Here is a 27,772-nt window from a genome sequence, read left to right on the forward strand (position 1 = left end):
AATACACGACACCCTTATCCATGGTAACTGATTATATGCTCAAATATTATGTTATTCACAACTAAACCTAAATGATTCAGAGTTGTGGTCAATATAATGAGCGGTTAGTAATGATTTATTCATTCCTTTATCGAGCGGTGACTTTAAGTAAGCGCTTACAGATGATCAGAAGCACTTCTAAAGTTCAATCATAGACTCACATCAGAGTTTATCTTAATACAAGGGATGCTCAAATGTAATGTTGTAATGCACAGTCTCTCATAATTTCTAATTGAAAAGAGATACTCAAATTAAACAATTATGGTAATAACTAAAATCTTACTTAATAAAAAACTTAAGTTAATTTTTCCGCATAGTCACCATTTACAACTACACATTTCTCATTCTGTCAACGAAGAATGCTGGTGGTCTTTCCTTCATTCTCACTGCATCCTGTAGTTCAAAATCTGTGGTGAAATAAATATCCTTAATATTCCTAATTAATTGCTTAAAAAACTGAAAATCAGCATAGTTTTTCAGTATAGTAATGTATACCTAACAATCATTCTAGCATTTTAACATTTACCTCGTAAAACTTTAAGGAAATTAGTATAAAAACTCATAGTAATGAACTAATACATATACCCACATTCCAATCAGAATGAGCTCATGCCTTTTTGGTAACAGCCTTTGTAAGTAGCATTCCCTTTTTTATGTGTTCTTCAAACCTAGGTTTTTGTTAGTTTTGAATTTCCTATATTAAAACAAGATTATATATATATTTATATATAACTTAAAAAAATAGTTTTTAAATTATATTTTTAATTCCTTTTTAAACTAAACTTTTTGTTCTTTAAATTATAAACAAAAGAATACTAGCAAATTTATTACCAAAAGTTGATTTACTTAAAAACAGGTCCATCCAAAATAAAAGCCAACAGCCGAAAATTTACTAATTCTTTTATTTAAGGATTAATAATTTATTATAATTTTGTTTTTAATTTAGAAGAATCAAATAATTAGTAGTAATACTAATTTTAAGACAATTTGAAAATGTATTATTTAATATTAATTTAATTACAATTAACATTATGTTATTTTTGAAAAATTAAATGTTTTTTTGTTTAAATACGTGAATTTTCATCCGGTATTCAAAAATATTTCATTGCATTAATACATATATTGACAAAAAGTTTTTAAATTTAATTTAATTTAGCGATATATTTTTTTCTAAATGAATGATTTGTGAAATGTGAATATTTTAATATTTACACTTAATTATAATTTGTCATCAATTTTTCAAAATAGTTTACAGGATAAATAGTTTACAAGGTAATTGTAAATAACGATCTTTAAAAGAAAATTGCTAAAGAAAAACTTGTAAGCATAATTAGTTATTTTATGTTAATTTTCACATTATAATGTACAAATATGTTAAATTTTATGTCAAAGTAAATGGTGAATAGCTCACCTAAAGAAATACATTCAATTATGCTACTACTCTTTATAAATATTTATTTAATGATCTATTGAAATTTTATTGTATTCTTCTCTTGATGATACACTAAACAATGTCTTTCCATGGTGGATGAATCTCATCAAGTGAAAGCAAACCACTTTGATATCTTTCATTTATTAATGATTAAATAATTTTCAAATTAATTTCATCACATTAATGGTACTGCTGTACAAAATGTTTTAATTTACATTAAAAATAGAATAACCCTCTTTTACTGTATCTGACTTCTAATGTATTGCTATATAGATTATAAAAAAAATTATAACTTTAATAAGTATCATCTTTAATATGAATTACTTATATTTTTATAAGGAAGATTTGATGATACTAAAAAAAAGAACCTTGTGCAAATCAAACATTAAATAAACTAACCTAGAGATCAACAATCTTGTTAATTTCAGAAGTAACTGATCTGTCAGATTTGTTACACCATGTGATTTATTCATCATGGAAACCTTTAAAGAGAAAGTAAATGTATCGTAATTCAGATGCCTTATTATTAAGTCATAGTTAAACTGAGAAAAAGGTCGCATTAATAATTATCCTAAGTACAGTTAACTTTATTATTGATTTATAATGCGGGAAAGAATACATCTACTGTAGAAGAAAGTTCTAACCTAACTTAATGTACCACAAACATGTGTAGCCATTATTTGAAAAATATATTCCGTCATATTTTTACATGATGAGTGAACACTTAAATTTAGACACTTTCACCGTACATCAAATTTTGACAGACGAATTGGACATGCGAAAGGTTTGTGCGAAATTGGTGCCGAATAATCTCAACGGAACAGAAGGACAATCGAAGAAACGTGTGCGTTGATCTTCTTGATAGGATTGACAATGACCAAGAATTCTTCAATCGTGTGATCACAGGTGATGAATCCTGGATATTTGATTACGATACTGAAACAAAGCGGCAAAGCGAAGAGTAGGACACTCCGTCATCTCCTCGACCGAAAAATTGTCGAATGAGCAAATCAAAGATCAAAACCATGCTGATTTGCTTTTTTGACAGTAGGGGTATCGTGCATAAAGAATTTGTTTCTCTACGACAAACTTTTAACCAATTGATTTACAAAGGTGTCCTTGAAAGGCTCAGGAAAAGAGTGATTCGCGTGAGACCAGACATTGCAGACAAGTGGATGCTTCATCATGAAAATGCCCCGTGTCACACGGCCATTTCCATCAGGGAATTTTTGACCTCAAAACGCATTCCCACGGTTCTTCAACGCCCCTATTCACCTGATTTAAGTCCTTGTGAGTTTTTCCTTTTTTCGAAATTGAAACATGTCTTAAAAGGACGTCATTTTGAAACTCTGGAGAACATTCAAAAGACTGTGACCGACCAGTTAAAAGCCCTACCAGTTGAAGCCTTCCAGCCCTGCTAGCAGGAGTGAGACCAACGACTCCGCCAGTGTATAGCTCCCCAAGGGAACTACTTTGAAGGGGATAATATTGTTGTTTGAAAAAAATAAAAACTTTGGTAAGTAAAAAGTCAGTCTCATTACTTTTCTCACATACCTCGTATATGTAAATGAAGTGTAGTCTTTTACAGTCTCAGGTGACCATTCCTGTGTTATGTGGTTAATTGAAACCCAACCAGCAAAGAACACTGGTATCCACGAATTAGTGGGTACTGTACTGACCAAACTGTTGCTCTGAAGAAACTACAGTACATTAAGAGTTTTTATAAATTGAACAGGCTTTAACTTTGATTTTTTTTATCATTATTATTCTGAAGTATGAGTTTAATGATCATAGAGGGGTCCAAGGAGACAGAGCCCTGATCGTTTAAAGTATGGAAAACTTTTTCGAAATCTAACACCTCCTTCGATAAAGGCTAAAATAAGAAAAAGAAAATTTTCAAAAAAGCTTTTCAGCATTTACCAGAAAATGAGTCTATAATTTTAAAAAGATTGTAGACGTTTCATGATAGCTCGATATATGAAGTATAAACATCCAAAAAAAAAAAAATTAAACTCAAGCGAGGTACAGCAAAATACCAAAAAACATATATTTCAGTTGTTAGGGGGGGGGGGGAGTTGATTATTTAAAAAAACGTTTTTTGATTATTTATATGTGCATTGTGAGGTAACAAATTGGCTTTAATAATGTTTTATTTAAAATGCCTCCGAAGAAAATCGAAGTAGGTTCTTCGCAACATCATCTTACCTCAGAACGAATTTTGCGAAAAATAAAAACATTTCAATTAATGACATATATAGAAATATTTCGACCAAATTTGAAGAAAATTGGTTCGGTCAATCCTGAGATATAAATCAGTGCTATATATGTACGGGCATACATAATCTAGAAGAATTGGATTCTAAAACGTAAAAATTTTCCGGCATCCGTGGCCCGAATAGTTGCATCTCGGCGGCTTTTCATCCGGAGGTCCTGGGTTCGAATCCCGGTCAGGCATGGCATTTACACTCATTATAAAAATTGTCATTTATCTCATCTTCTGAAGCAATACCTTAAGGTGGTTAGGTTGAAAAAAAAAAACTGTAAACGATTGTATAAAATACGATATCCAATTTTTGAGATGATCACCACATTCTAAATATATTCGCCGGGAAACTAAAAAGATGATTTTTATTACAAATATTGTAAAAAAAATTATTAAAATAAAAATTAGAGATAGAATTCAGAAACCTTTTTTATTACAATTTTCAAAAAATATATGTGAAAGTATCAAATTTATCTCTTAATCGTTTGTTTTAATGACTGTTTCATCCTTTCAACGGAAACTAATACAACATTTTTACAAAGTATAACTGAAAAATTAAAAGGTTTCGAATATGTTTATATTTTACATATATATATATTTTTTTTCGTTATGGTCTCTTTGGATCGCGTTGAACTTTGTGCACAACAGATGCCTTCCGTCTGTTTTCCCAGTACAATTTCATTTCGTCTCGTTTAACTTGTTTTTGTTCATCAGTCCACTGCCTCCCAGTTCTTGTCTTATCTGCAAGTTTCCGGAAAATGTGTTTATTAATTTTATCTCTAAACTCAGTTCTGTTACACTCATCACCTTCGTTCAGTTGTAGTTCGCTGAGATCCTTCTTAACTTCGACTACCCAATCCGTAGTCGCTTTCATATTTGTTATAAAAACTAAAGACGCGCTTCGTTAACCTATCATCCGTCATCCTGAGTATATGACCGTAGAACTTCATCCTTCTTTTTCTCATCATCGACGTCAGTGGTTCGTTGTTTCCTTTATAAAGTTCTTCGTTACTTCTTAGTCTGTATGATCCGTCTTCTAGTTTTCTTGGTCCCATTATTTTGCTCACGATTCTTCTTTCCCGTATTTCCATTTCCTTCAGTTCATTCTTTTTCCTGAGTATCAAACATTCTGATGCGTAGAGTGCCTCTGGTTTGAGCATGGAAGTGTAGTGTCTTATTTTTGATCCGTATGATATACTCTTTTTGTTGTAGATATTCTTTGTTATCCCGTATGCTCTTTCTAATTTCCTGGTCCTTTCCGTGTTAGCTGCCTCATCGAGTCCATTAAGTTGAATAATTTCTCCAAGATATTTGAAACGATCGGCTCTCCTGATATTCCCTCTTTTTGTTTTTATTTGTTTCTCCTTCTGATGTCGGTATTCCATGTATTCTATCTTCTCGTAAGATATCTGTAGTCCTGTCCTTTTGATCGCATTGCTCCCTTCTTATAGTTAGTGCCCCGTTGTGGCGTATTCCTGCTAGCCTATGAAGCGTTAGCACCGAAAGGACTTCAGTAGACGGTCTGAAGGGGAATTACGTCGGGAGGACAGGCTTCATAAGCCTAGCCTTCCGCGGTCGGCCCATAAAATGGGTTCGATAACGCTGGTTCAACAACGGATTGGAATGCAACTAAATCCGTCTTAAAATCACTAAATAATAAACAAAACTTGAAAAATTAGACCCGCCATTTAAAATAACCCTTTTAAAAAACAAGCCCGATTAGAATCATCCAGCAGCAAGGGACTCTGTCCAGGTTCTGCGATAAGTAGGGAGAAATAAACTCCCGCCAACTTTGTATTCCATTCCATTCCATGTCCTTTTGGCTATTTCCTCTAGTAACTCTATCAATTCTCTAGCCTCTTCAACATTTTTTGTAATTATTGCTATATCATCTGCAAAGGCCAAACAATCCACTTTTATTTGGTTTTTACCAGCTCCTAGTGGTATATATATATATATATATATATATATATATATATTTTATTTTAATTTTAAATTTATTCTGAAATTTCTTCATTTTTTTTAAATTTATGTTATATATGTTTGTGGTAGAGAGAAAATGAATAACATTAAAATTTGCAATAAATTGTGCGCTGACTAACCCGCCGGGTTAGTCCACTGATTAAACTCATCTTCAAAAAAATCAGCTAATTTTCGAAGTAAAAAATTCTAAGGCTCCTTGTAAAGGCAGTTTCTTTTATATGGATTCGAATGCTGGACTGTGGATGCCGGTATTTTTTAGTGGTTGAATTTCAATTAACCACAGTTCTCAGGAGCGGCTGACCTGATTCTGATCTAGACTATACAGTTACTGGTACATTTACACTTACACCTGCTATGTCAGGCTTGACAAACCGGTAGCGGTGATTGCGTTTGCTTATACGCTTAGACAGCCAGACCCGGCAGTACTTGGAAAGCTGATTAGAGAAAAAAATAAACAAACAATAGTTCGATTGATAAAAAATTTATTAAACAATAAATTTTATTATTAAATAAAATTATGATTCATTTTCAGAAACCAGTTAAACTTATTTATTCAGTTCCAATATTAATTGATTTGGAGAAAATTTCTTATCTTTTAATTTAATTTTTATTATATCAGTTACATCTTCAGGATTGTTTGGATATTTTCTGAAATTTTCAATAATAATTTTCAATAAATTAGTTAAATCACTTTCTGTACACTCACCCTTTATATATGGTACAATTAAGTTAAGTGCCTCTGATACCTCTACTAAATCAAATTCTGACTTTATATTATTTGTATAACTTTGGAATCTTTCTTTATTAAAATTTATTGTTATCGCAATTTTTATTAAATCTTCTCTAAACGCTTTTTTTGTAACTATTTCTGAATCCTGAACTGAATCAACCATAAAGTTAAGCGCGTCATTTAAATTCCATGAACAATACGGATTGTTTAACAAATCAATTAATCTTTCGTTTATAATTAATGAGAAATTTTCAAATAGCTGCTTTCTTTGATTTTCATCTTGTTTTAAATTTAATTCGTTACAATAATAGTTAAAAATAACATGCGAACTATTCTCCGGTAGTTCACTGAAAAGAAAAAAAAAATTTTTTGGTCGGTAACAACATACTTGTATTATATAGAATAAAATACTGTAAATAATATAATTAAAAACAATTTTTCCTAGAATTTTCTTGAATAAATCAAGGAAAACTATATAAAACCTTGATAAGTAAGGTATAGTAATAGGGTCAAGTATTATACATCGGGATTTTACAGATTTTCTGGTCTTATCATCTCCCCCACTAAAAAAAAAAAATACAATTTTACTATCAAATATTCCAGAAAGTATATATGTATGTACGTGGATGGCGGAGCGGCCTGCGTTTGCAGGTCGAAGCCTATTTTTCGTACGTGGCGGTGCAGCGTGTTTCCGTACTCACTTCGAAAATCAGCCTGGAGGTCCAGTTCCCGATCGGAAATCGATTTCTTTATGATTCAGGACATGCGGTAATTTGATAAAAAAAACGCAAGATAACGACGGACCATTACGGCCCCAGCAAATGTTGATGAAGTTTGACAGCCGATTTTGACATTTCCAAGACTTGTAAATATGCGTTCTACCTAAAATCATCCAACCATTCATTGCACTGAATTCTTAACGAGCCTCTTAATTTCCATCCCAGTAAGATGATTTTTGGGCAAATATTGTTACCGCGTGATTTCGAGAACATAATGATGTCGTGCAAAACTTTACTGCTGGACGCGCTTGTTTTCATCATAGATGAGACTCATTTTCTCCTATCCAGATGTATCAACAAGCAGAATATACACTATTGGGGTGGGAACGATCCTAGAGAGCTCCATGAAAGATCACTTTATTGTTATCAGGTGACAGTATGGTGTGCGTTGTCGAGAGTTCGAGTTATTGTTCCTTATTTTTTTGAGGAAGACAATCAAACACTTAATATCATTTTGCAGTGGTACGAAGTTATGATCAAAACCTTTTCGAACCAGCTCTTGAAGAAAAGCGTCAACGAAATATTTCGTTGACGCTCATAATAAAATATCTCGGGTCGAGATATTTAAAAAAATTGTATTTATGGTCCGATTTGGCTCATATTCAGAATATATATTAGTTACGCGAAAAGAAATATTTTGGCAAAATTATGGACCCGCTGGGGTCGAGATAATTTGAAAAATCTATTTATGGTCTGATTTGGCTCATATTCAGTCTATATATTAGTTACGGGAAAATAAATATTTTTCCGAAAAGAAGGGAAAAATGAAAATAGGTGAAGACGTAAAGAGGGGAATAGGTGAAGATGGGAAGAGGTGAAGAGGGAAAAAAAAGTTACATTTTGTGAAGTTCCGTAATATTCAGATTTTTAATGTTTTATCAAACTTTCATTTGTGCTCATTTAGTCTATACTCAAATCTAGAAATAGCGAAGCATTGCCGAGCCAGCTAGTTTTATATATATTTTACACTATGCGGTCAACAAACAATTCATTACGTCAATGAGCAAAATGGTAAACCAATTTTCGTACAATTATTTGTATAATATAAACTGGTCTCCGACAAACAAGGCGATTAGGAATATTTGATTGGATTGTTACCGGATATGAAACCAGAATTTGTTACACGAACGTCAAGACCGAAGCAGCAGTAAATGCTATGATTCCATTCATCACCTCTTAACCGAAGAAATTCATATGAGAACGTCGGGTAAAGAAGCTTACTGCAACCCTTTTTTGGGACAAAAAGTATGTTTCACTTGAAAAATTTAGTTGTTTAAAAACTACTGTGAATGCCGATACGTAATACGAAACGAAAATCTTAGAAGAGATATAAAAAACAGACGACGTTGAATGTAATCTTGTGGCTTTTGTTTTTGTATGACAATGCTCGATCACACACAGTAAATCAGAGGGTGAGGCGACTGGAAAAATTTCGGCGGAAAATCTTCAATCATTCATCCTAACGTAACTCCCACTTATTATTGTTTTTTTCTTCACCGTGAACAGGGGGTCGCATCACAAAGGTTTTACGACGACAATGGAGTGAAAAATGGCGTGTTTTAGAAGCAGCTACGAAGAATAATAATAAATGAATTTAGTTTTATATGTAAGTATTAAAGTTGGTTCTAGTTTTTCAGTTTTGTTTTTTATTTCAAAATGGTCCTTGCTTTAAAAGCACCCCCTCTTTTCTTTTAGCTTTTAAGCTAAAAGAAATTAATTAAATTTTATTATAAATATTTAAGTAATTAAAATTTATACCTTTCGTGATGTATATCCTTTAATATTTCATTACTTAAATTTCTTTTTGTTTCAAAATATCTAAATATTGAAAATATCGGTTTAACTTGCTCATAATTACATTTATTCGTTGTTGACCTTTTAGTCCAAATTATAAATTCCTCAAGCCATTTCTTCATGGGAATCATGTTTTTGAATCCATGTGTTATATCTTCAACTAATTCGATTATTCCGAACGTTTGACTAAATGATGGATCAAATAACGGTGCCCACCATTTTCCGTCACCATAGTGAACTATACTTATCAGTTGTTCCAAACTAATATTCGGCAGTGATAGAAATAAATTAACGTAATTACCAGATTTCCAATTGTGTATATCAAATATTTGAATAATATTTTTTTGTATTTCATGACCGCTAGAATACCTAGATGTTTCAATTGCATTTACTACCTGAAAAACATGAATAAATAAAATTACAAGCTATTTCTATTAATAAAGGTTACATATTTACTATACAAGAAGTGTCTCTTAAAGTAATATGAAAATTTTTAGGTATGGTCTGCAAATAAAAAAAATAAAAAAATTTTAGAAAAATCCATCGAAAATTTTTTACATTTTAGAGTTTCAGCTAACAAAAAATTTCACTTTGATTACTTCTTTGCCAAAAAATTCCATTAGAATTTAAATTAAGTTACATTTTAGGTTTATGTCCTGAAAAATTTAATAAAACAAGTATCACAACTGTATATCTAATCAATTTTGATAAAGTTTAGTAAAACGTAAAAAAATCAATGTTTTAAAACAATTTTTTTTTTTATAATTGACATATCGTAACTTAACTAGAATTCTGTACAGAAGAATTGAGAGGAGAGTGGAATAAGTGTTAGGAAAAGACCAATTTGGTTTCAGGAAAAGTATAGGGACAAGGGAAGCAATTTTAGGCCTCAGATTAATAGTAGAAGGAAAATTAAACAAAAACAAACCAACATACTTGGCATTTATAGACCTAGAAAAGGCATTCGATAACGTAGACTGGAATAAATTTTCAGCATTTAAAAAAAATTAGGGTTCAAATACAGAGATAGAAGAATAATTGCTAACATTTACAGGAACCAAACACCAACAGTAATAATTGAAAAACATAAGAAAGAAGCCGTAATAAGAAAGGGAGTCCGTCAAGGATATTCCCTATCCCCGTTACTTTTTAATCTTTACATAGAACTAGCAGTTAATGATGTTAAAGAACAATTTAGATTCGGAGTAACAGTACAAGGTGAAAAGATAAAGATGCTACGATTTGCTGATGATATAGTAATTCTAGCCGACAGTAAAAAGGATTTAGAAGAAACAATGAACGGCATAGATGAAGTCCTACGCAAGAACTATCGCATGAAAATAAACAAGAACAAAACAAAAGTAATGAAATGTAGTAGAAATAACAAAGATGGACCACTGAATGTGAAAATAGGAGGAGAAAAGATTATGGAGGTAGAAGAATTTTGTTATTTGGGAAGTAAAATTACTAAAGATGGACGAAGCAGGAGCGATATAAAATGCCGAATAGCACAAGCTAAACGAGCCTTCAGTAAGAAATATAATTTGTTTACATCAAAAATTAATTTAAATGTCAGAAAATGATTTTTGAAAAGTGAAAAAGATTTGTGAACTTTTCACAAATCTTTTTCATATAAAGCGACACGTTTGGAGGGTCGTTTTATACGGAAGTGAAACTTGGACAATCGGAGTATCTGAGAAGAAACGATTAGAAGCTTTTGAAATGTGGTGCTATAAATGAATGTTAAAAATCAAATGGGTGGATAAAGTGACAAATGAAGAGGTGTTGCGACAAATAGATGAAGAAAGAAGCAATTGGAAAAATATAGCTAAAAGAAGAGACAGACTTATAGGCCACATATAAAGGCATCCTGGAATAGTCGCTTTAATATTGGAAGGACAGGTAGAAGGAAAAAATTGTGTAGGCAGGCCACGTTTGGAATATGTAAAACAAATTGTTAGGGATGTAGGATGTAGGTTGTATACCGAAATGAAACGACTAGCACTAGATAGGGAATCTTGGAAAGCTGCATCAAACCAGTCAAACGACTGAAGACAAAAAAAAAATCGTTAACTTCGTTAAATTGCGAATAAGTATATAGAGTTTGATTAATTTTTTCCCATTAAATTTTTTTCACAGCTAGTTTTAAAATTTGCCTACAATACACTGAAACAGTGATTTATGTTGAAACGATAAGTCGTTTTAATAGTAGAAATATTTGGTAAATTGAATGGCTGAAAAGTTATGTAAGTGTTCCTGTTTTTTGTTAATATTATACATACATATAGAGACAGAGAAGGTGCGTGTGCATGTGTATGTGTAACTCACGACGAAACGGTAAGAAGTTTTTCGACGTTTTTAAAGTAAAAATTAAAAAAAAGGTAGTTTAAAAGATAAAAAAATCGAGTTATAACTTGAAAAATTTCACCCTTGTTTCCACTTAAAATTAATTAATTACAACTTATATTTTATGTTTTTTATCTGAAAAAATAAATAAAATGGGTCCCACTATTTCTAATAACTTTCTAATTAATTATCGTAAAACACAAAAAATTGCTTTTCGAGACAATGTTTTTTACGTTTAACAAAAACTAATTTCTAAATTAATAATATACAAATACATTTTTTTTCAGTTCACTTCAATTGCGTCAAATATTATGAAACAAAATTCCATTTCAAGTTTAATAAGTTTTAACAGTGTAAATTTAGGAATTATTTATTCTGCAAAGAGTAAAAAGAAATCCTGAAGTAATAAACAGGCTTGCTTCAAACAAACATAAGACTAGATGCTAACTGGAAAAATCTATAGTTTTACCTTGAATATATATATTTATAACAGATGAGCAAACTAAGCTCGTAATTGAAGTATAATCGTCTCTTTTATATTTAAATATTTCTTTCCGTTTAATTTTGATGTGATTACGATCCATCTAATATTCTATTGTATTTTTTTTAATTTTTAAATAACAAATTTTTCGCGGTATCACTAATTATACAAGTATATATAATGTAGAATTTTAACAAAGTATCGGAACCCAGTACTATTACCTCTAAACGATGAGACTAACATCGTTTAGATGATAGTCTCATCTAAACGTATAAGCCTTTCCAAAAGTTGGAGGACAAGTATTTTAAGTGGTTAAGTAAGGCTGGGATACGTAATTTTAAAGGACATTGAAACACAAAAATTTAGATGTAAAAAATTTAAGGCCACCCTTTCCCCCAAAATAAAATCCTCTTACATAGAAAGGATCTATTTTTGATAGAGACCCTTAATTGGAATGTAATGTAACTGAATGTAATGTAACACTTTTGAAACTATTTCTGAAAAATATTAAATTGCCGGAATCTTGGTTTGGGTAGACTGATATTTACTACATCAATTCTGTTTTGTTATCAATGCCTTTTTTTATTATCTTCTTTATTTTTCCTGCCCCTCGGATCCGGATCAGCAACTAAGCATAAACTTAGATCGGAGAGGTGCCAGCGCTTCAAACTACCTCGGAAGGGCACGAGACCCCGCCCAGGTAGCCGGGACTTGGTTTTTTCTTGCTTGCCATGCCTTTAATGGGTAGCTTCCAAAAGGGAACCACCCACTGGGACTCTGATCTTGATGCCTCACCTCTAGTGGGAAACTTCGAAGGGAATCCCCCACCGGGACTACGGTCTTACATTTCCCCCAATATTATCTCAAAGAAGTCCCCACCCGATCATTGAAGGTAGAAGATCGAAGCCTCCCACCCCTCCCGGATGAAGGTGTCTGTCAAAGACACCATGACGTTACTGTGAAGATACATCTCCTGACACAGATGGAACCGTCTTGCATCCCCGACCTTCGGGGGCATGACCGTGGACCTTGCAGGATGTACATCGAGCCTCCTGTTTACGTGTATGGTCCGCTTTATCACACGTGAAACAGTGTCCTATCGGTGTCATTACAGAACTTGGCCCTATGGTCTGGACTCCAACATCTGCAGCAGAGGTCGTCGGAGATACGCCACATCACCCGACAGACCACTAACCCAATGCGAACACGCCCATCAGACAGCAGTCTGTCCGCAAGGATGGGCGGCACTGCCAATGTGATTATCTGCGTTGAGCCGTAAGCCGACCGCATTGATAAAACTTCTATAGTGACCGACTCACCCGTCATTTTGCGAAGTTCCTCACCTCTTCCAGTCAGGGTCGTGGTAGCACCCTCCACTTATTCGGTGATATCTCTGCTCAACTGTACGGCCTCACCAATATCGGCTCGCTTCCGAAGGTGTAGGTCCTCTCCCTGTCCCTTCTGTGCGGAGAGGACCCCGGTTTCGCCCGGCGATACTGTTTCCATCACTTTGCGGAGGAGATCTGTGTAGGTCTTCCCCTCCTCCTTGATCACCATTTTGGTAGTTGGATGGCCTCCGGGTCGCTTCTTGCTGGTCGGCACGGCATCGATGCCTTTTTAATATGATATATCTCAACCATATTCTTTCAATATAAATTTTTTAAGTTGTCCTGGATAGGGGCTGTGAGTGTCATGGTTTCATACCGATAGAAAGAGATTTTAGATAGGAGCATTTCTTAAATTCATTTTTCTATATTTAAATTTTAAAAGGTTATTTAAGGGTTCCCACAGATTAGATTATCTCCGGTATATTTAATCTTCCGGTATATTTGGAAACAATATACCCGTATTTATATTGAAATAAATTTCTTAAATGTGTTTGGGTCATTTTCACAATTAATACTTATACGTATACGAGTATATATGGAAAAAGTAATTCATTACTATTTTAAAATTTAAAAAGCTCTATTGACCTCCAGAATAGAGATGGATTTTAAGGACCTGTCCTATTACACTGCATCTCATCCACCTTACTACGAGGTTTGTCCAGAAAGTAAAAACCGTTTTTGTTTTAAAACAATTTTATTGTATTTTTTTTTTAACTTTAATATATGCATTATAATCTCTCGTAAAATTTTTCGGCTATTTTTCCACATAGTGATCTCCTAAGTTTAAGTATTTGTCAAATCGTGACACTAGTTTTTGTATGCCTTCGTCAAAGAAGTCTGTCATCAGTCCATTAAGCCACTCATGAACAGCTTTCTTGATTTCATTGACACTTTCATAGGGGTTCCACCAAGAAACTCCTCCAATTTTTTAAACAGATGAAAATCGCTTGAAGTATGATTTGTACTATACGGCGGATGATCAAAACCATCGCGTCCAAAACCTTTACGTGTTCACTATTTCTTTTTTGGGGCATGCAGAAATGTATTGTTAAGAAGTAAACAGACCCAATGAGTCAAAAGACCATGCAGCAGTTTTTGAATTGCGCGACGAAGTTTCATCAAAATTTCCGAATAAGTGTCAGCATAATCATCTCTCCACGAAGTATAAAATCACACACTAAGACTCCGTGGCAATTACTTTTATGTTTTAATACTGTTTGAATTATTTATTTATAAAGGGGGTAGAGAATGATGCCACTAAAGTGATTGCGTTTAGTCTTCTGTGTGGTGTGAAATCACTTCGTACCAGAGTACAGTTACGAAATTCCGTACAACGCTAGCAGAAAAAACAACTGAGACCAGCTGGCCCTGATCCGTCGTAGTGAGTGAAACTGCGCTCATGCGATGCGCAAACGGTTCTTACTTTTTGGATGACCATAGTATTAGGAGTTCCAACATTCACTCCTCAACCTAGCGCATTTATGTGATTACACATTTTAAAATTTAAATAACTATTTTTTTTTTTTTAAACTAGCTTGACTTTTAACAAGATAATTAAATTAATTACTTTCGTCATTTCTTCTTTAGTAAAATAAGATGTTCTATTAAATAAATTGTTTAAACAATCTTTTTTCGACATTTCAAAGGGACATCTGTATTCAGCGGAAACTTCGTTAAAGATGTAAATAAAAGTTACTAATACGATGGTAAAATATTTACTCATTTTTTCTGCCTTCGGTATAATCTTAACTGCAACAGTGAAATTCAACATTGATAATCTAAAACAGAACAAATCAATACATATATTTATTAAATAAAAAAATTAATAATCTATTGCTCAACATGTCTCACGAAGAAAAGGAACAAAGACATATTCTGCAAATTAGATAATATAAAAAAAAAATTGTTATAGAAATAAGAACAAAAACGCTTGGTTTTTCAGTGTACAACTTGCCTTGACTTCTTTCTCCCATGGGAAAATGAAGCTAACAGAATTTTAAATTAGGAGTAATTAGGTTGGTTTTATGTGGTTTTTTACGTGAAAAATTCAATAAAACAGTTCCCAAAACGATATATTAAATAAATTTTGCTAAAAATATTTTAAAACGTAAATTATTGAAGAAAAAATGTTGTGTTTAAGTGTGACGTAGCTTAATTAAATTGCCAGTAAAAAATCTGATGTGCACAACACATGACTTCGTTGTACGCCTATTAAATTACATATAATTTTTTTTTTAAATGAAAAGTACATAAAATTTTATTTCATTAATAACTTCTAACATGTTTCGATTTTTTTTTTTTGTTATTATTGAATTATTATTTATCGTATAAATTTTCTTCCAGTCAGAGGTTATTAATTATTAATAAATCAATATATTTAAATTAAAAAAAAAAAGTTATAAAAAGGAGATGAAATTTGATTCAAACCGATGTGCCGTCTCCTTAAAAAAATCCAAATATTTCATTAACTATAATTTCATTTGGTTGCAACTTTGGGACCAATGAAAACAAGTACCACTTATGATATATTGTTGAAAATCTTTCAATGAGGGTTTATTACTGCATTTAAGAAAAAGTTTAAAATCCAAGTTTTTTTGGTTTACTTTTGGTTCAGTCGATTGCAATCAAAAGGTAGGTGCACAACATCATGTTGTGCACAACATTTATTTAACTATTTGTTTAAAGCACAACATTCTAAATCCAAAATTTCAATATATTTCGGTTAACTGTTTTTGAGTTATGAGAGATAACGCAAACAGTTTCGGCGTGGCCTCTGTACGTACGTACAGTTAATATGGATTCAGGGATAGTCATAATGGATGTTTTCGTTGAAATTGGAAAACCGAAATTTTTCGCAATCATAATACTTCCTTTACTTCGTACAAGGAAGTAAAAATAAAAATAAAAAATTGTTAAAATTTATGTAATTTAAAAAAAAAATGTGTAAGTAATTTCAACTGAACATGAAGAATTAAAAAAAAAACTGACACACAGATACTGTATTAAAATATTATTAAACCAAAAGCAAGTATTATTTCAATAGCGAAAAATATTTATAAGAAACAAAATCAATTTTATTAAAAAAAAAAAAAATTAAAACCATATTACAATATTTGGCTCTCTTTTTATTAGTAAAATAGAGTTATTAGAGTAAATATACTATTAATAATTAATAGTAGATTAGTAGTAATAATAATAGTAAACTAGAGTATAACAGAGAGATTAGTATTACAAAATAATTGCTCAAAATATTTTTCTTTTCATTGTTTACGTAATATTCTACATGATTTAATTTCTCAATGAATTTGTTTAAATACTATCTGTTAAAAATAGTATATATTTCATCCCGCATACATTTCAACTCAAATCAAGATTATATTCAGAAAAATTCAGTACCCCAAAGATTACTTTGTAAAATCCCAATTACTTAGGCCTCAGTTTAATCAACTACAGCCAAATTTTGGTCAGCAACCATCCTTTCAAATTCCTAAACCAAACCACATATCTTACTTTAAAAGGGCTCAAGAAACACCCACGTGTATTACAACAAGAAATTCAGTAAAACCTCCAAACAAATATCCAAAATTATATAAAATGTCAGAAAATAATATTAGTACAGTACGAGCAATAAATGTGCATCAAACAGCGGAACAATATGGCTATTTGATGCAAATTTCTTCCTTAAGAATCTTCCTCGAGAAATGGATAATCTTAATTAGTTTAGAAGAATATATCTTAAGACTTAAACAAGTTTTTGATGGACTTAGATCCACAAACTTCAAAATTCAATTAGATAAAATAGATTTTTACGAAAAGAAATAACCTTTTTAAGGCATCTTGTGACCACAGATGGTGTTAAACCAAATCCCGGATAAGGTGAGTGTAATTAAACGTTATCCGACATAAAGGACCTCAAAAAAATTAAAAATTTATTTTCAATGAAAACCTTTAATTTATTGATATTAATGAAGTAAATATAGAAAAGGTGCAGCATTCAGGCTTATCAATAAATCTGAAGAAATTAGAATTAGAAAATGTATCGTACTTTTGTGCATTATTATGATTTAAATAAGGTTTTTAATAATACAGAATGAATAGTATTTATATAAATGAGTTACATAACATTAATAATTTTTAATACTAAATAATTAATATATTAATTATTAATAATACATTAATAATTTTACATACTTTCTTTATTCTATTATTTTATCTTTAATGTTTTGTCAACTTTGTCTGTGATGTTAGTTTTGGGTTTTATTTTGCCTTCTTGGCTTGTTTTAGTAAATTTTTATTATATGATTAATATTACATTTGTACCTTGTATAGCTTATTATTTACCTACTGGGCGATGATAACGCCCAAGCGTTTTTCGCCCACAAACAAACAAAAAAAAAAAAAAAAAAAAAATGAAGACTTGTATAAAATAAGTATTAGATAAGATTTTGTTGCAGAAAATAGTAGTGATAATTATATAAAAATTTTTAATGATACTAAGCTTGTAATAGAAGACAAATTAGAAATAATATTGTTAAGTAATAATAATCCACATCGCACGTGGATTTAACTTCTAACAGACCTAAATGTCCGGAGAAAATAAAGGCAAGATTTCATAGGCTTGATGTGTGTCCGTTCATTCCAGCCCCTTTGCGGTGTTTCGGAGGTAAAAAATTCGGACACACGGCTACGACATGCACGAGGAAGCAGGTTTGCACGTGTGGCAATCCCTTGCACCCGGATGATCCGTGGAGGGACCCACCGATCTGTATAAATTGTAATGGAAAACATAGCGCACGATCAAGAAATTGTCCAAAACATAAGGAGGATTGCAATATAGGAAGTAAAGACCGAACAAAAGGTCAGTTATTTCGAAGCTAAGAAAATCGTGCATAGCAGAACGCCGAACATCACGACCTATTCACAGGTTGCTGCTGCTCTTGCAGCCACCGTCAAACCTAAGGACGTGGTAACAGAACTGGCTCCAGTCATAACAATGTTGGTAAAAAGAATCGTTAATCAGCAGTTAAGGAATCGAACATTTTGGGACAATAGCCCAAAAGGTCTTCTAAAACAAAAGCAGACCTGCCAAAGCAACAGCGTCTGAATTCTCCGAAAAATTAACATTCAACTAACTCAAAGGTAACGCAAAGTCCAAAGCAAACGAAGGGACCTGAAACCAAAGTTCAGATTGAACAAATCCCAACTCCGGAACCCATAAAAATGGACATACTTATGGTAGAGAAGGAAGATTTGGGGAAAGCTAATATGGAGCCCCCGAAATCACAGAGGTGTTAGCTGAGAGAGCGAGACATTCGGCCGCCCCACGCACTCTCACAGTGAGCACGTCCAGTCTTGACTGTGATGTGCTTCTTGCTCTGCCAATGGAGCAGGTGTAATCCGATACCGGCAGCAGGAGATCCTACGCGTTTTCTACCGGAGGAACTGGGGGGTTGACGTCGAATGTATCAGATTCAGCAGAATTCGACATCGAGGCCTTTAGGAAAATGGAAAAGAGCAATAAAAAAGAATGGCCTAAGGGAAAACCTAGACGATAAAAGTTAACAGAGCAAGATAAAATTTCTTAATTGAGATTTCTTACAAATAAATATAATTTCAATTTTTTAATTAATATAGATATTTGAGATTGAATAAATTTTTTTTCGTGTGATGTTAAATGGCAAGGGCCCTTTACACCCTCGTCATGTTTTCGTATAATAGCCTTATTGATGTGTATTTCAATCTACATCACTGACAAGTTATGTTTTAAAAGTTATTGTCTAAATTTCGTAAGAAATGGCAAGAAATATTTTAAAATGACAAGGGTTTTTACACCCTTGTTATTTTGTGTTTTTGGGGTTTTCATTAACCATTGAAAAGTCTTTTTTAGATGCTCTATTATTTTGACAAGACTGGTCGATCGCTATGTCAACTGAGTTTTTGTTTTTCGAGGTAGAAAAAGATATTTTTTATTTTGATTATGTCAGTAGAGTTTTCGTACTGGGAGGGTATAGAATATTTTTTCTTTTTTGTTGTGGAAGAGGCTAATTACCACAGTAGTCGATGCCCCTAAAACTACAAAAAAAAAAATAATAATAATAATGTGCATAAAAAATGGCATAACAAATGGTCTAGGTTCAGTTACAAAAATGATTACAGAAAATATGAATGATAATGATGAAATAATATTAAATGAAAAAAAAAAAAAAATAACCAGAATGGTACAATTTATCAAATAAATAATTAATATACTGTATATATAGATAATATAAGTGAATTTAACAGGACGATAAAGGTAATTGAAGACAATTTTAATGAATTGAAAAATAAGTTGTTATTAATAAATAAAAATGTAAATGATTTTGTAGAATTAGAGAAAGTAAGAGATTTCCTGAATCAGTTAAATATATAATATAATATTGTAATAAGTCTTGCACAAAATATTGAAAATAATTTAACATTTTGTAAGCTGGAAACGCTACACCCAAGCATTATATTCACAAAGAAATTATTTAATAAAACAGTGAAAATATCTCAATATTAAAATAATAGATTACCATTAGAACCTAAACTAAGCAATATAAGAGAATTTGAAAATATGTCGAGAGTCAATTATAAGATTTGTAAAAATAATATTATGTATTTTCTTGAACTGCCAATAGTAGAGGAAATGAATTATAATTTATTTAAATTGATAATTATTCCTACCAAAATAATTTTAGAATACTTAACTATCATACAAAAGGTAAAATATTTATTAAATTCAGATGAATCAAAGGTTATAGGATTGAATGATAAATGTAATAATAATATATATAGTAAATGCTTTTATTCAAATGAATTAGTAACTCATGAAAATAATTATTGTGAATAAAATATTGTATTAAATAATAAAATATATAATTGTAAGTACATAACTTAGAAGTAAAAGAGAAAATTATTAAATGGATATCAGGATTGTAATATTTTTTTGGAAAAAATGCCATATAAAGAGAAATTTACAATTATAAACGATAAAGGACCTGTAACTAAATTATTAAAAGGTATATATTTAATAAATACAAATAATAGTAAAATATTGTATAAGGATAGCTCATTGCAATATATGAGTAAGAGTTACGGGCATCCTAAATTTATTGATGTTAATGAATTAAGTATAGACAAGGTGCAGTATTGAGACTTATCAATAAATCTTAAAATAAAATAAATAAATCTTTAAAAGACTTTAAAATTAGAAGATATAAATTTGAATACTTTATTAATGGTCAGAAAAAATAATATACCATTACTGATATACCTATCAGTAATGGCACATCATAGGTGATATGGTCCTAGTCAGTTACTTTTATACGGATTTGAATACTAGATCGTGAATACCGGTTTTCTTTGATGGTTTAGTTTCAATTAACCACACATCTCAGGAATGGTCGAACTAAGACTGTACAAGACTATATTTCATTTACACTCATACATATCATCCTTTGAAGTAATACCTGGATGGTAATTACCGGAGGCTAAACAGGAAAAAGAAAAAAGGTGGTATATCAATTTGTACCATAATATTGTATTGTATATTAATTGTAATTGTTATTATTGTATTATATATTAAAATAATTAATAGGAAAACATATTTGGCTGATGTTAATCAACCCCCACGGAGTTATATATGTGGATGGGGAAGTTATCTTACAGTAAAATCCAGACACATTACAGTCCATCGGCCACGTGTGCCTTATATCATTTAATATTAAGAAACCTTAAGAGGCACTGAGACTCTTTCATCTCTTCGCGAAAAAGACCGAAACCCGGTGTTAGTGCCCTGCTCAGGGTGTTCTAACTAGAGGCAACAAGATAAGAAGACCGAATCCTGGTTTCAGGAGTGGGGTCCAGAAACGATATAGTCGGACTTAGATACACCGACCTAGGGGTTAGAGGCAAGCAATGAAAATATCTGACCTGTCGGGCTAGACTTATGACCGGTGGATGAGAAGGCCCGTTTGAGTAGACAACCCCTTGGGCTGTGTTTTGCTTTGTTGTAGAACCGGCCTAGGGGGTAGGGTGTAAAAAAAAAAAATAAATAAATAAAAAATAAATCTACTGTGTGATGGGATGCAATGCAGCTGCATCTTGTACCAAGTGTACAGAATAATTAATTGGATCCACGCAGACTCTCATGGGGTAAAGCATTTTAAGGTAGGACTCGTTCGATGCTATATCGTCCGATTATGTAATGTTATCATGTACGCATAACTTACATTTGTATTGTATAATTTGTATTTACTTAAAGAAGGTTGTATGTTTTTAAATAAAATGAATATTTTTTTTTTAAAACACATCATCGTTGTATTTCAATATAACTTGCGTGTACTCTTTAAATTTTTATTAAATATATTATTTCTAAGGTATTTAATATTTAAAAGTAATATTATTTAAAAGGAAACTTTAAATTAAATAATTTTTAAACTTTAAAATACATTAAGATTACTTACCTTATCCGATATTCATGTAATGTAGACGATGAAATAGATAATTTTACTTCGTAAAAACAATAAGGTGGAAAAATATTAAAAAACGTTACCTTATATAGTTGCAATTTCAATTTTTAAAATGCATAATCGTGAAATCGCATTTGTAATAATGTAATTTTTGTTTTTGTAGAAAAATAAATCGTAATAAATATATATTTTACGCATGAATAAAAACAATATTTTCTAACATTAAAAATAGCATGCATAACTAATCGCAAGTAACTATGATTTAAATAAATAAATTTAAAAAAAATATAAGATAACTTAATATTGGTTCAATTTCAATAAACATATATTTCAAGAAAAATATAATTTTGTTTTTATTTCACCACATAAATTTAAAGCTTGTACGTGGAAAATGGAAGTGTAATTTTTTAGCGTATGTATAATGCCAAACCTGGCAAGGATTCAAACCCGAAAGGCCAAAACGTTACCACTCCGTCACGGAGTTGGTATTTTTAAAAACACATGAATATACTGGTGGTATTATTATTATTATTATTAATATTATTATTAATAAAATATGGAAACCCTAAAATAATAGATCAGATATTCGTCGACCTATGATTGTAATGTCGCAAAAAAAACTCGTTATCCTTATGAAGTAAACACATGCTTTTTTGAGAAATGAACATCAGCAAGAAAGTTTGAAAAAAAAACATTGATGAAAATTTCATACTTTTATGAACTGAATTGAATCATTATTACTGAATTATCGTTATTTTGTATAATACAAAGAAGGAGTTAATTGAAAACTATAATTTTATCGGTAAATTAATATTTATTTGCACTCATTAATTCAAATATGTTTATTACTTAAATTAACAGATTATTTACTAGTACCAATGGGCTATTAACAATTTATTTTTTTCAAAACTGGCGTTGGGCTAGATGAAAATACCAATTAATTAAATTCATCCATGATTTGGATGTTTTAAAAAATTACTTGTTTAAACAAACAAATTGAATCGAAGTGATCGTTTAATTAGCTAATGAAACACGTTAATATTCCATTTAATAATAATAATAATTAATATTAATAATTTTTGCAAGTTTAAATCGAATGATTTGTTCAAAAATAATTATGAACAATTTGTTATAGAAATAAACTTTAATCAAATCAATGTCGATAAAGTGTTAATTTAAAACGATGAAATTGAAATCATAAATCAAATTCATGAAATTGCTGTTTTTGAAAAGCCCGCCAAAACCTGCTTGACATGATAGTATATTCCATTGCACGACTGTTAGGCGGATCAACTTGTCATTAAAACTTCTAAATATTTTTAAAACTCGTTTTAAGTAAATCGAAATTCTGGTTAAAAAAACATTAATATTCAATTTTTAAATATATATATATATATAAATGTTAAGTTCGTTTGTGTACGCTTCAAAAACTCGAAATGTTCTGCACCGATTGAGCTCAAATTTTAGCACGATATATAACCCGCATCAAAGATTGTTTTCATCTATTTTTAATAAATCTATCTATCTATTTTTAATTAGTACAGTTTTTTAATAAATAAGAGGCTAATAAATCAGATGGAAATGTAAACAAAGGAAAACCAATCAGATCAATGCATGATGGCCGCTGTCAAACACAACGACCAATCACAAAGAGCTCATATGGCTGTTGCCAATGTAAACAAAATCACAACTGATTAAGTAACAAATTTCTTTGAATTATATTTAACAGTTAAGCATCTGTATTTTATTTAAAAAAAAGAAAACACCAAAACAAAAAGAAAAGCCACCAAGAAGAATGACTTACAGTAAATAAATTAAAACACCCAACTTTCTTATAGCCCAGATAGACTTAAGAATATGCAAACAAAAAAAGTCGAAATAACCAAACACACAGAAAATAATATCCCTACATAATGACCAAAAAATCCTTTGTTAGGTTAAATATTCACTTTTGTCTGAATTTACAAAAGGCATTTACAACGAAGCGTTGATAAATATTGAAGACAAGTGCTTAGCTAATGCAAATAAACTTCTTAGTCAATTGGGAATGCCAGCACCCACCCGAGCGGAGGAACTGGGAAAACCTTCCTCATTAGATTGATTCTAGCAACGGTTCGATCAAAAAATGACATAGCCTTAGCTCTTGCTTCGTCTGGAATAGCTGCGACATTGTCACTAGGTGGAAGGACTGCGCATTCAGCTCAGAAGTTGCCACTAAACATGCAAATCTTCGAGACTCCCACGTGCAATATTTTCAAAGCATCCTGTATGGGAAAAGTATTAAAAAAATGTAAACTCATTGTTTGGGATGAATGCACGATGGCACGTAAAAAATCGCTTAAAGCTCTTGATCGATCGTTACGAGATTTGCGTGGAAACGTTCAACCATTCGGGAATGCTTTCATATTGCTCGCAGGAGATTTTAGGCAAATATTGCTTGTAATTTCTCGATCGACACTAGCAGACGAAATAAATGCTTGCCTGAAATATTCAACACTGTGGCGACACGTACGTACATTGCAGTTGACTACGAATATGCGTGTCCAGTTGCAGAATGATCCATTAGCTGAGGTATTCTCACGACAGTTACTGGACATTGGAAACGGACAGCTGCCAGTCGATGAGACGTCTGGACGAATATCATTTCCTGATAATTTTTGTAATTTAGTAACATCGAAAGAAGAACTGATCGAAAAAGTATTTTCTGATATTCAAATTAATCATAGAAATCACGATCGGCTCAGTAAACGAGCTATCCTTGCCGCAAAGAATAAAGATGTCTATCGACTTAATAATGTTATTCAATCCAGCATTCAAAGTGAGGAAATTACATATAAGTCGATAGACACCGTTGTTGAAGCAGATGAAGTAGTTAATTATCCAACGGAATTTTTAAACTCACTAGATCTGCCAGGGATGCCACCAAACATATTAAAATTGAAAATAGGTGTACCAATTAACCTGTTGCGGAATATTAATCAGCCAAAACTCTGCAACGGCACGCGACTTGTAGTTAAGAAATTTATGAATAACGTAGTGGAAGCAACGATTTTAACGGGGCCTTTCAAAGGTGAAGATGTCCTCATTCCTCGAATACCCATAACCCCGACCGATACACCATTTCAATTTAAAAGATTGCAATCACAATCAATAAAGCTCAAGGTCAATCTTTAGAATTGTGTTGTTTTATTTTTAGATGCGGATTGCTTCTCACATGGACAACTGTATGTGCGTGTTCCCGAGTAAGCAAGCCAGATAGCCTTTATATCTACGCAGACAGTGGAAAAACAAAAAAATATTGTATATCCACAAGTATTGCAAAATTAAACTTCTATGAAACGTATGCTTTGTTTTGTTTCTCATTTCTCATCCATGCAACCACAATGTGCCACAGCGAAGCATGGAGGATACAGCTAGTTATTTATAGTTTTTCCAAGTTTAATTTAAATAACTTGTTTAAATATAATCATGAATAATTAATTATAGAAATAAACTGAAATCAAATCAATGACAATAAATTGTTAATTTGAAATGACGAAATTGAAAATATAAATCAAATTTATGGAATTGCTGCTTTTGAAAAGCCCGCCCTAACCTGTTGATAAAATAGTAGATGTTCTCGCACGGCGGTTGGCCGGTTCACATTGTCATTTTAGACACATTGTTATGACATGTGTGGGGTTAAAAATTAATTTTTAATCTTACATTAATAACAATCATTTACGCACAATCATTTTTTCCATTGAATAATACAGAAAAGCAGTTAACTTTTCATACATTGTTTATATGAATCATAATAATTTTTTAGTCAATTGTAACATAACCTTATTACTGCACTCGCCGACCGATGCTATTTTTTTTTAATAATAAAAATAAATACACGACATTATATCGCTAATTATATATTTAAAATGTAAGAATTATTTACCTTTATTGCCACAATTGTTGTGTAATAAACAATGAAAATCACATTAATTTTTCACTTTACTTTATTAACAGTTGACGAAAACAGTTCACGTGTAGGTGTAAGTTGTGTGCTGCCGCTGTCTCTCTTCTACTCGGACGCATGGGCCAATTGAGTGGAAGAGAGATAGATGCGGCACAAACCGAACGCTTAGGACGATCGTGCCTCTCTCTTGCACGCTCGGCTCAGGCGGAACGGGACAATGAGTCATGCTTTTTCGTGCGTGCTGCCGGCGTTCATCGATTTATACGATGTTGTCACGTCAAAAACTTCACATTTACTCAATACGACAATGGTTGTACGTGAAAATCACATGTTTAGCATACGACAAGCCTTATCTTCTAACAATTCCAGCAAAATTTTGGTCATCCCTTGCCGTAAGGGTTGGTCATATCAAAAATTCTTTCAGACAAACATTTTAGAAAATGTTTAGAGGACTAATGACCATTTTAAAGCGATTCGATATTGTAACTATTAAGGGAGGTATGATTTTTTTTCTCTTCGAAACCCCATTTTTTTCACCCCCTGGGACAATGGTTGGTGATATCAAAAGACTTTACTTAGATAAGTTTTAGGACCTTATCCAAAATAATAGTAGGAACTTTAAACAAATTCGATATTCTACTTAATAAGAAAGTTATAACGATATTTTGTTTGTTTTTTTTTTTCACAAAAAGACCTCCCATTACCACCCCTTTGGTCTGATTTTACCCACTAACGAACTCGACTGAGATTTTGGGTCGTTATATTTTATGTATCAATTTGAAAGTGATTGGCGCAAAATTACGTCAGTTATCGTGTCCACAAGAAAGTAAAATATATATACATGTAAACTTTTGAACCGACTGTGGTTTTGGGGTCTAGGGGATGTGCTTCGCGAAGATATGTCGAAATTTTCCGGAATTCGAATCATGGTACCCATTGCAATAGTTAGCTTTCTTATGAATAAGCCTAGTGGTGAACGCGTCTTCTCAAATCAGCTGATTTGGAAGTCGAGAGTTCCAGCGTTTAAGTCCTAGTAAAGCCAGCTATTTTTACACGGATTTGAATACTAGATCGTGGATACCAGTGTTCTTTGGTGGTTGGGTCAATTAACCACACATCTCAAGTATGGTCGAACTGAGAATGTACAAGACTACACTTCATTCACACTCATACATTTCATCCTTATTCATCCTCTGAAGTATTATCTAAACAGTAGTTACCGGAGGCTAAACAGGAGAAAGAAAGAAAGAAAGCTTTCTTATGAAATCTATCTAAAAACAAGGAATTTAATTATTAATATATCCACATTTAATCCATACTTCTATGTTTTTAATACATGATTCAGTAATGTCATTTGTGATAAAATATTCCGGAACCAAATTTATTAATCTATTACAGATATAGAAAAACGGTGTTTAACATACTGTCAAATCATACTGTTAAACGACGTAATTAGTCAAATAACGTATTTGGTAGGGGAAAATATGGGAAATGTTTCTATTTTTGTTTATATACGGGTGTAATACTATCCGGCTCGTATAGCCAAAACCTGGACTCTCGGGGCTCAGGTAAGTCCAGGCGAATCCCGGAGACAACTCAGGGACCCTCAGGACCTCCCGGGACCAAGGAGTCTACGACATGGCTACAAAGCTCGCTTCGTTTGTCATTGCCAATTTGCCCGGGAGGCCGACGCCCTGGACACCCTCAGAACTTGCTTCGGTCGCCGTTCTCATCTATCCAGAGGGCTCCACACCCGTACTGTACGTTATCCTGATGGTTGTGAGAATAATATTAATAAATAATAATTGTAGTATTCAGGCTTTATAAAAACCTGAAAAAGAAACTAAATTACAAAAGACAGAATAATAGTAACTATGGTAACTAAAGTATACATACCTAAGACTACGAAAAATTCATAACTTTTTCTTTGCCATGGTGGGAGAAATATAATAACGAAGTAAAAGGATTAATTTATTTTTCCCTTAATGAATATCTTTAATTCACAACTTCCCCCTACTTGGTGACGAAGAAATAATGGATATTTTTAGTATCTTAACCTTGAAGGGAGCTAGGGTCTCGGTCGCTGGCTTAAAACT

General features: G+C 31.9%; 1 protein-coding gene across 2 annotated transcripts; it reads right to left on the reverse strand.

Moving 5' to 3' along the window:
* Positions 1-6,182: 6,182 nt before the first annotated feature.
* Positions 6,183-21,860, reverse strand: LOC142332847 (uncharacterized). 2 transcript variants are annotated; one of them, XM_075379495.1, is made up of 4 exons: positions 21,722-21,860; positions 14,803-14,984; positions 8,985-9,415; positions 6,183-6,794 (listed from the first exon to the last, which is right to left on the reverse strand). In XM_075379495.1, exons 2-4 carry the CDS (start codon positions 14,956-14,958, stop codon positions 6,263-6,265), a joined length of 1,119 nt encoding a protein of 372 aa, XP_075235610.1. In that variant the 5' UTR covers positions 14,959-14,984; positions 21,722-21,860; the 3' UTR covers positions 6,183-6,262. The 2 variants fall into 2 exon arrangements, with proteins under 2 accessions (XP_075235610.1, XP_075235608.1); XM_075379493.1 differs by having other exon boundaries at positions 14,803-15,013.
* Between the last annotated feature and the right edge of the window lie 5,912 nt (positions 21,861-27,772).

The sequence above is a fragment of the Lycorma delicatula genome, chromosome 12 (genome assembly GCF_047948215.1).
Source record: "Lycorma delicatula isolate Av1 chromosome 12, ASM4794821v1, whole genome shotgun sequence".
Lineage (NCBI taxonomy): Eukaryota > Metazoa > Arthropoda > Insecta > Hemiptera > Fulgoridae > Lycorma > Lycorma delicatula.

What these genes read in the sequence shown, in the direction of transcription:
- LOC142332847 (XM_075379493.1), bottom strand. Translation starts at nt 15,006, where the DNA reads ATGTTGAATTTCACTGTTGCAGTTAAGATTATACCGAAGGCAGAAAAA. An exon ending in CTAAAGAAGAAATGACGAAA is followed by an intron (nt 9,416 to 14,802) that starts GTAATTAATTTA and finishes CATGTTTTTCAG; the next exon opens with GTAGTAAATGCAATTGAAAC. An exon ending in AAGGATATACATCACGAAAG is followed by an intron (nt 6,795 to 8,984) that starts GTATAAATTTTA and finishes TTTTCTTTTCAG; the next exon opens with TGAACTACCGGAGAATAGTT.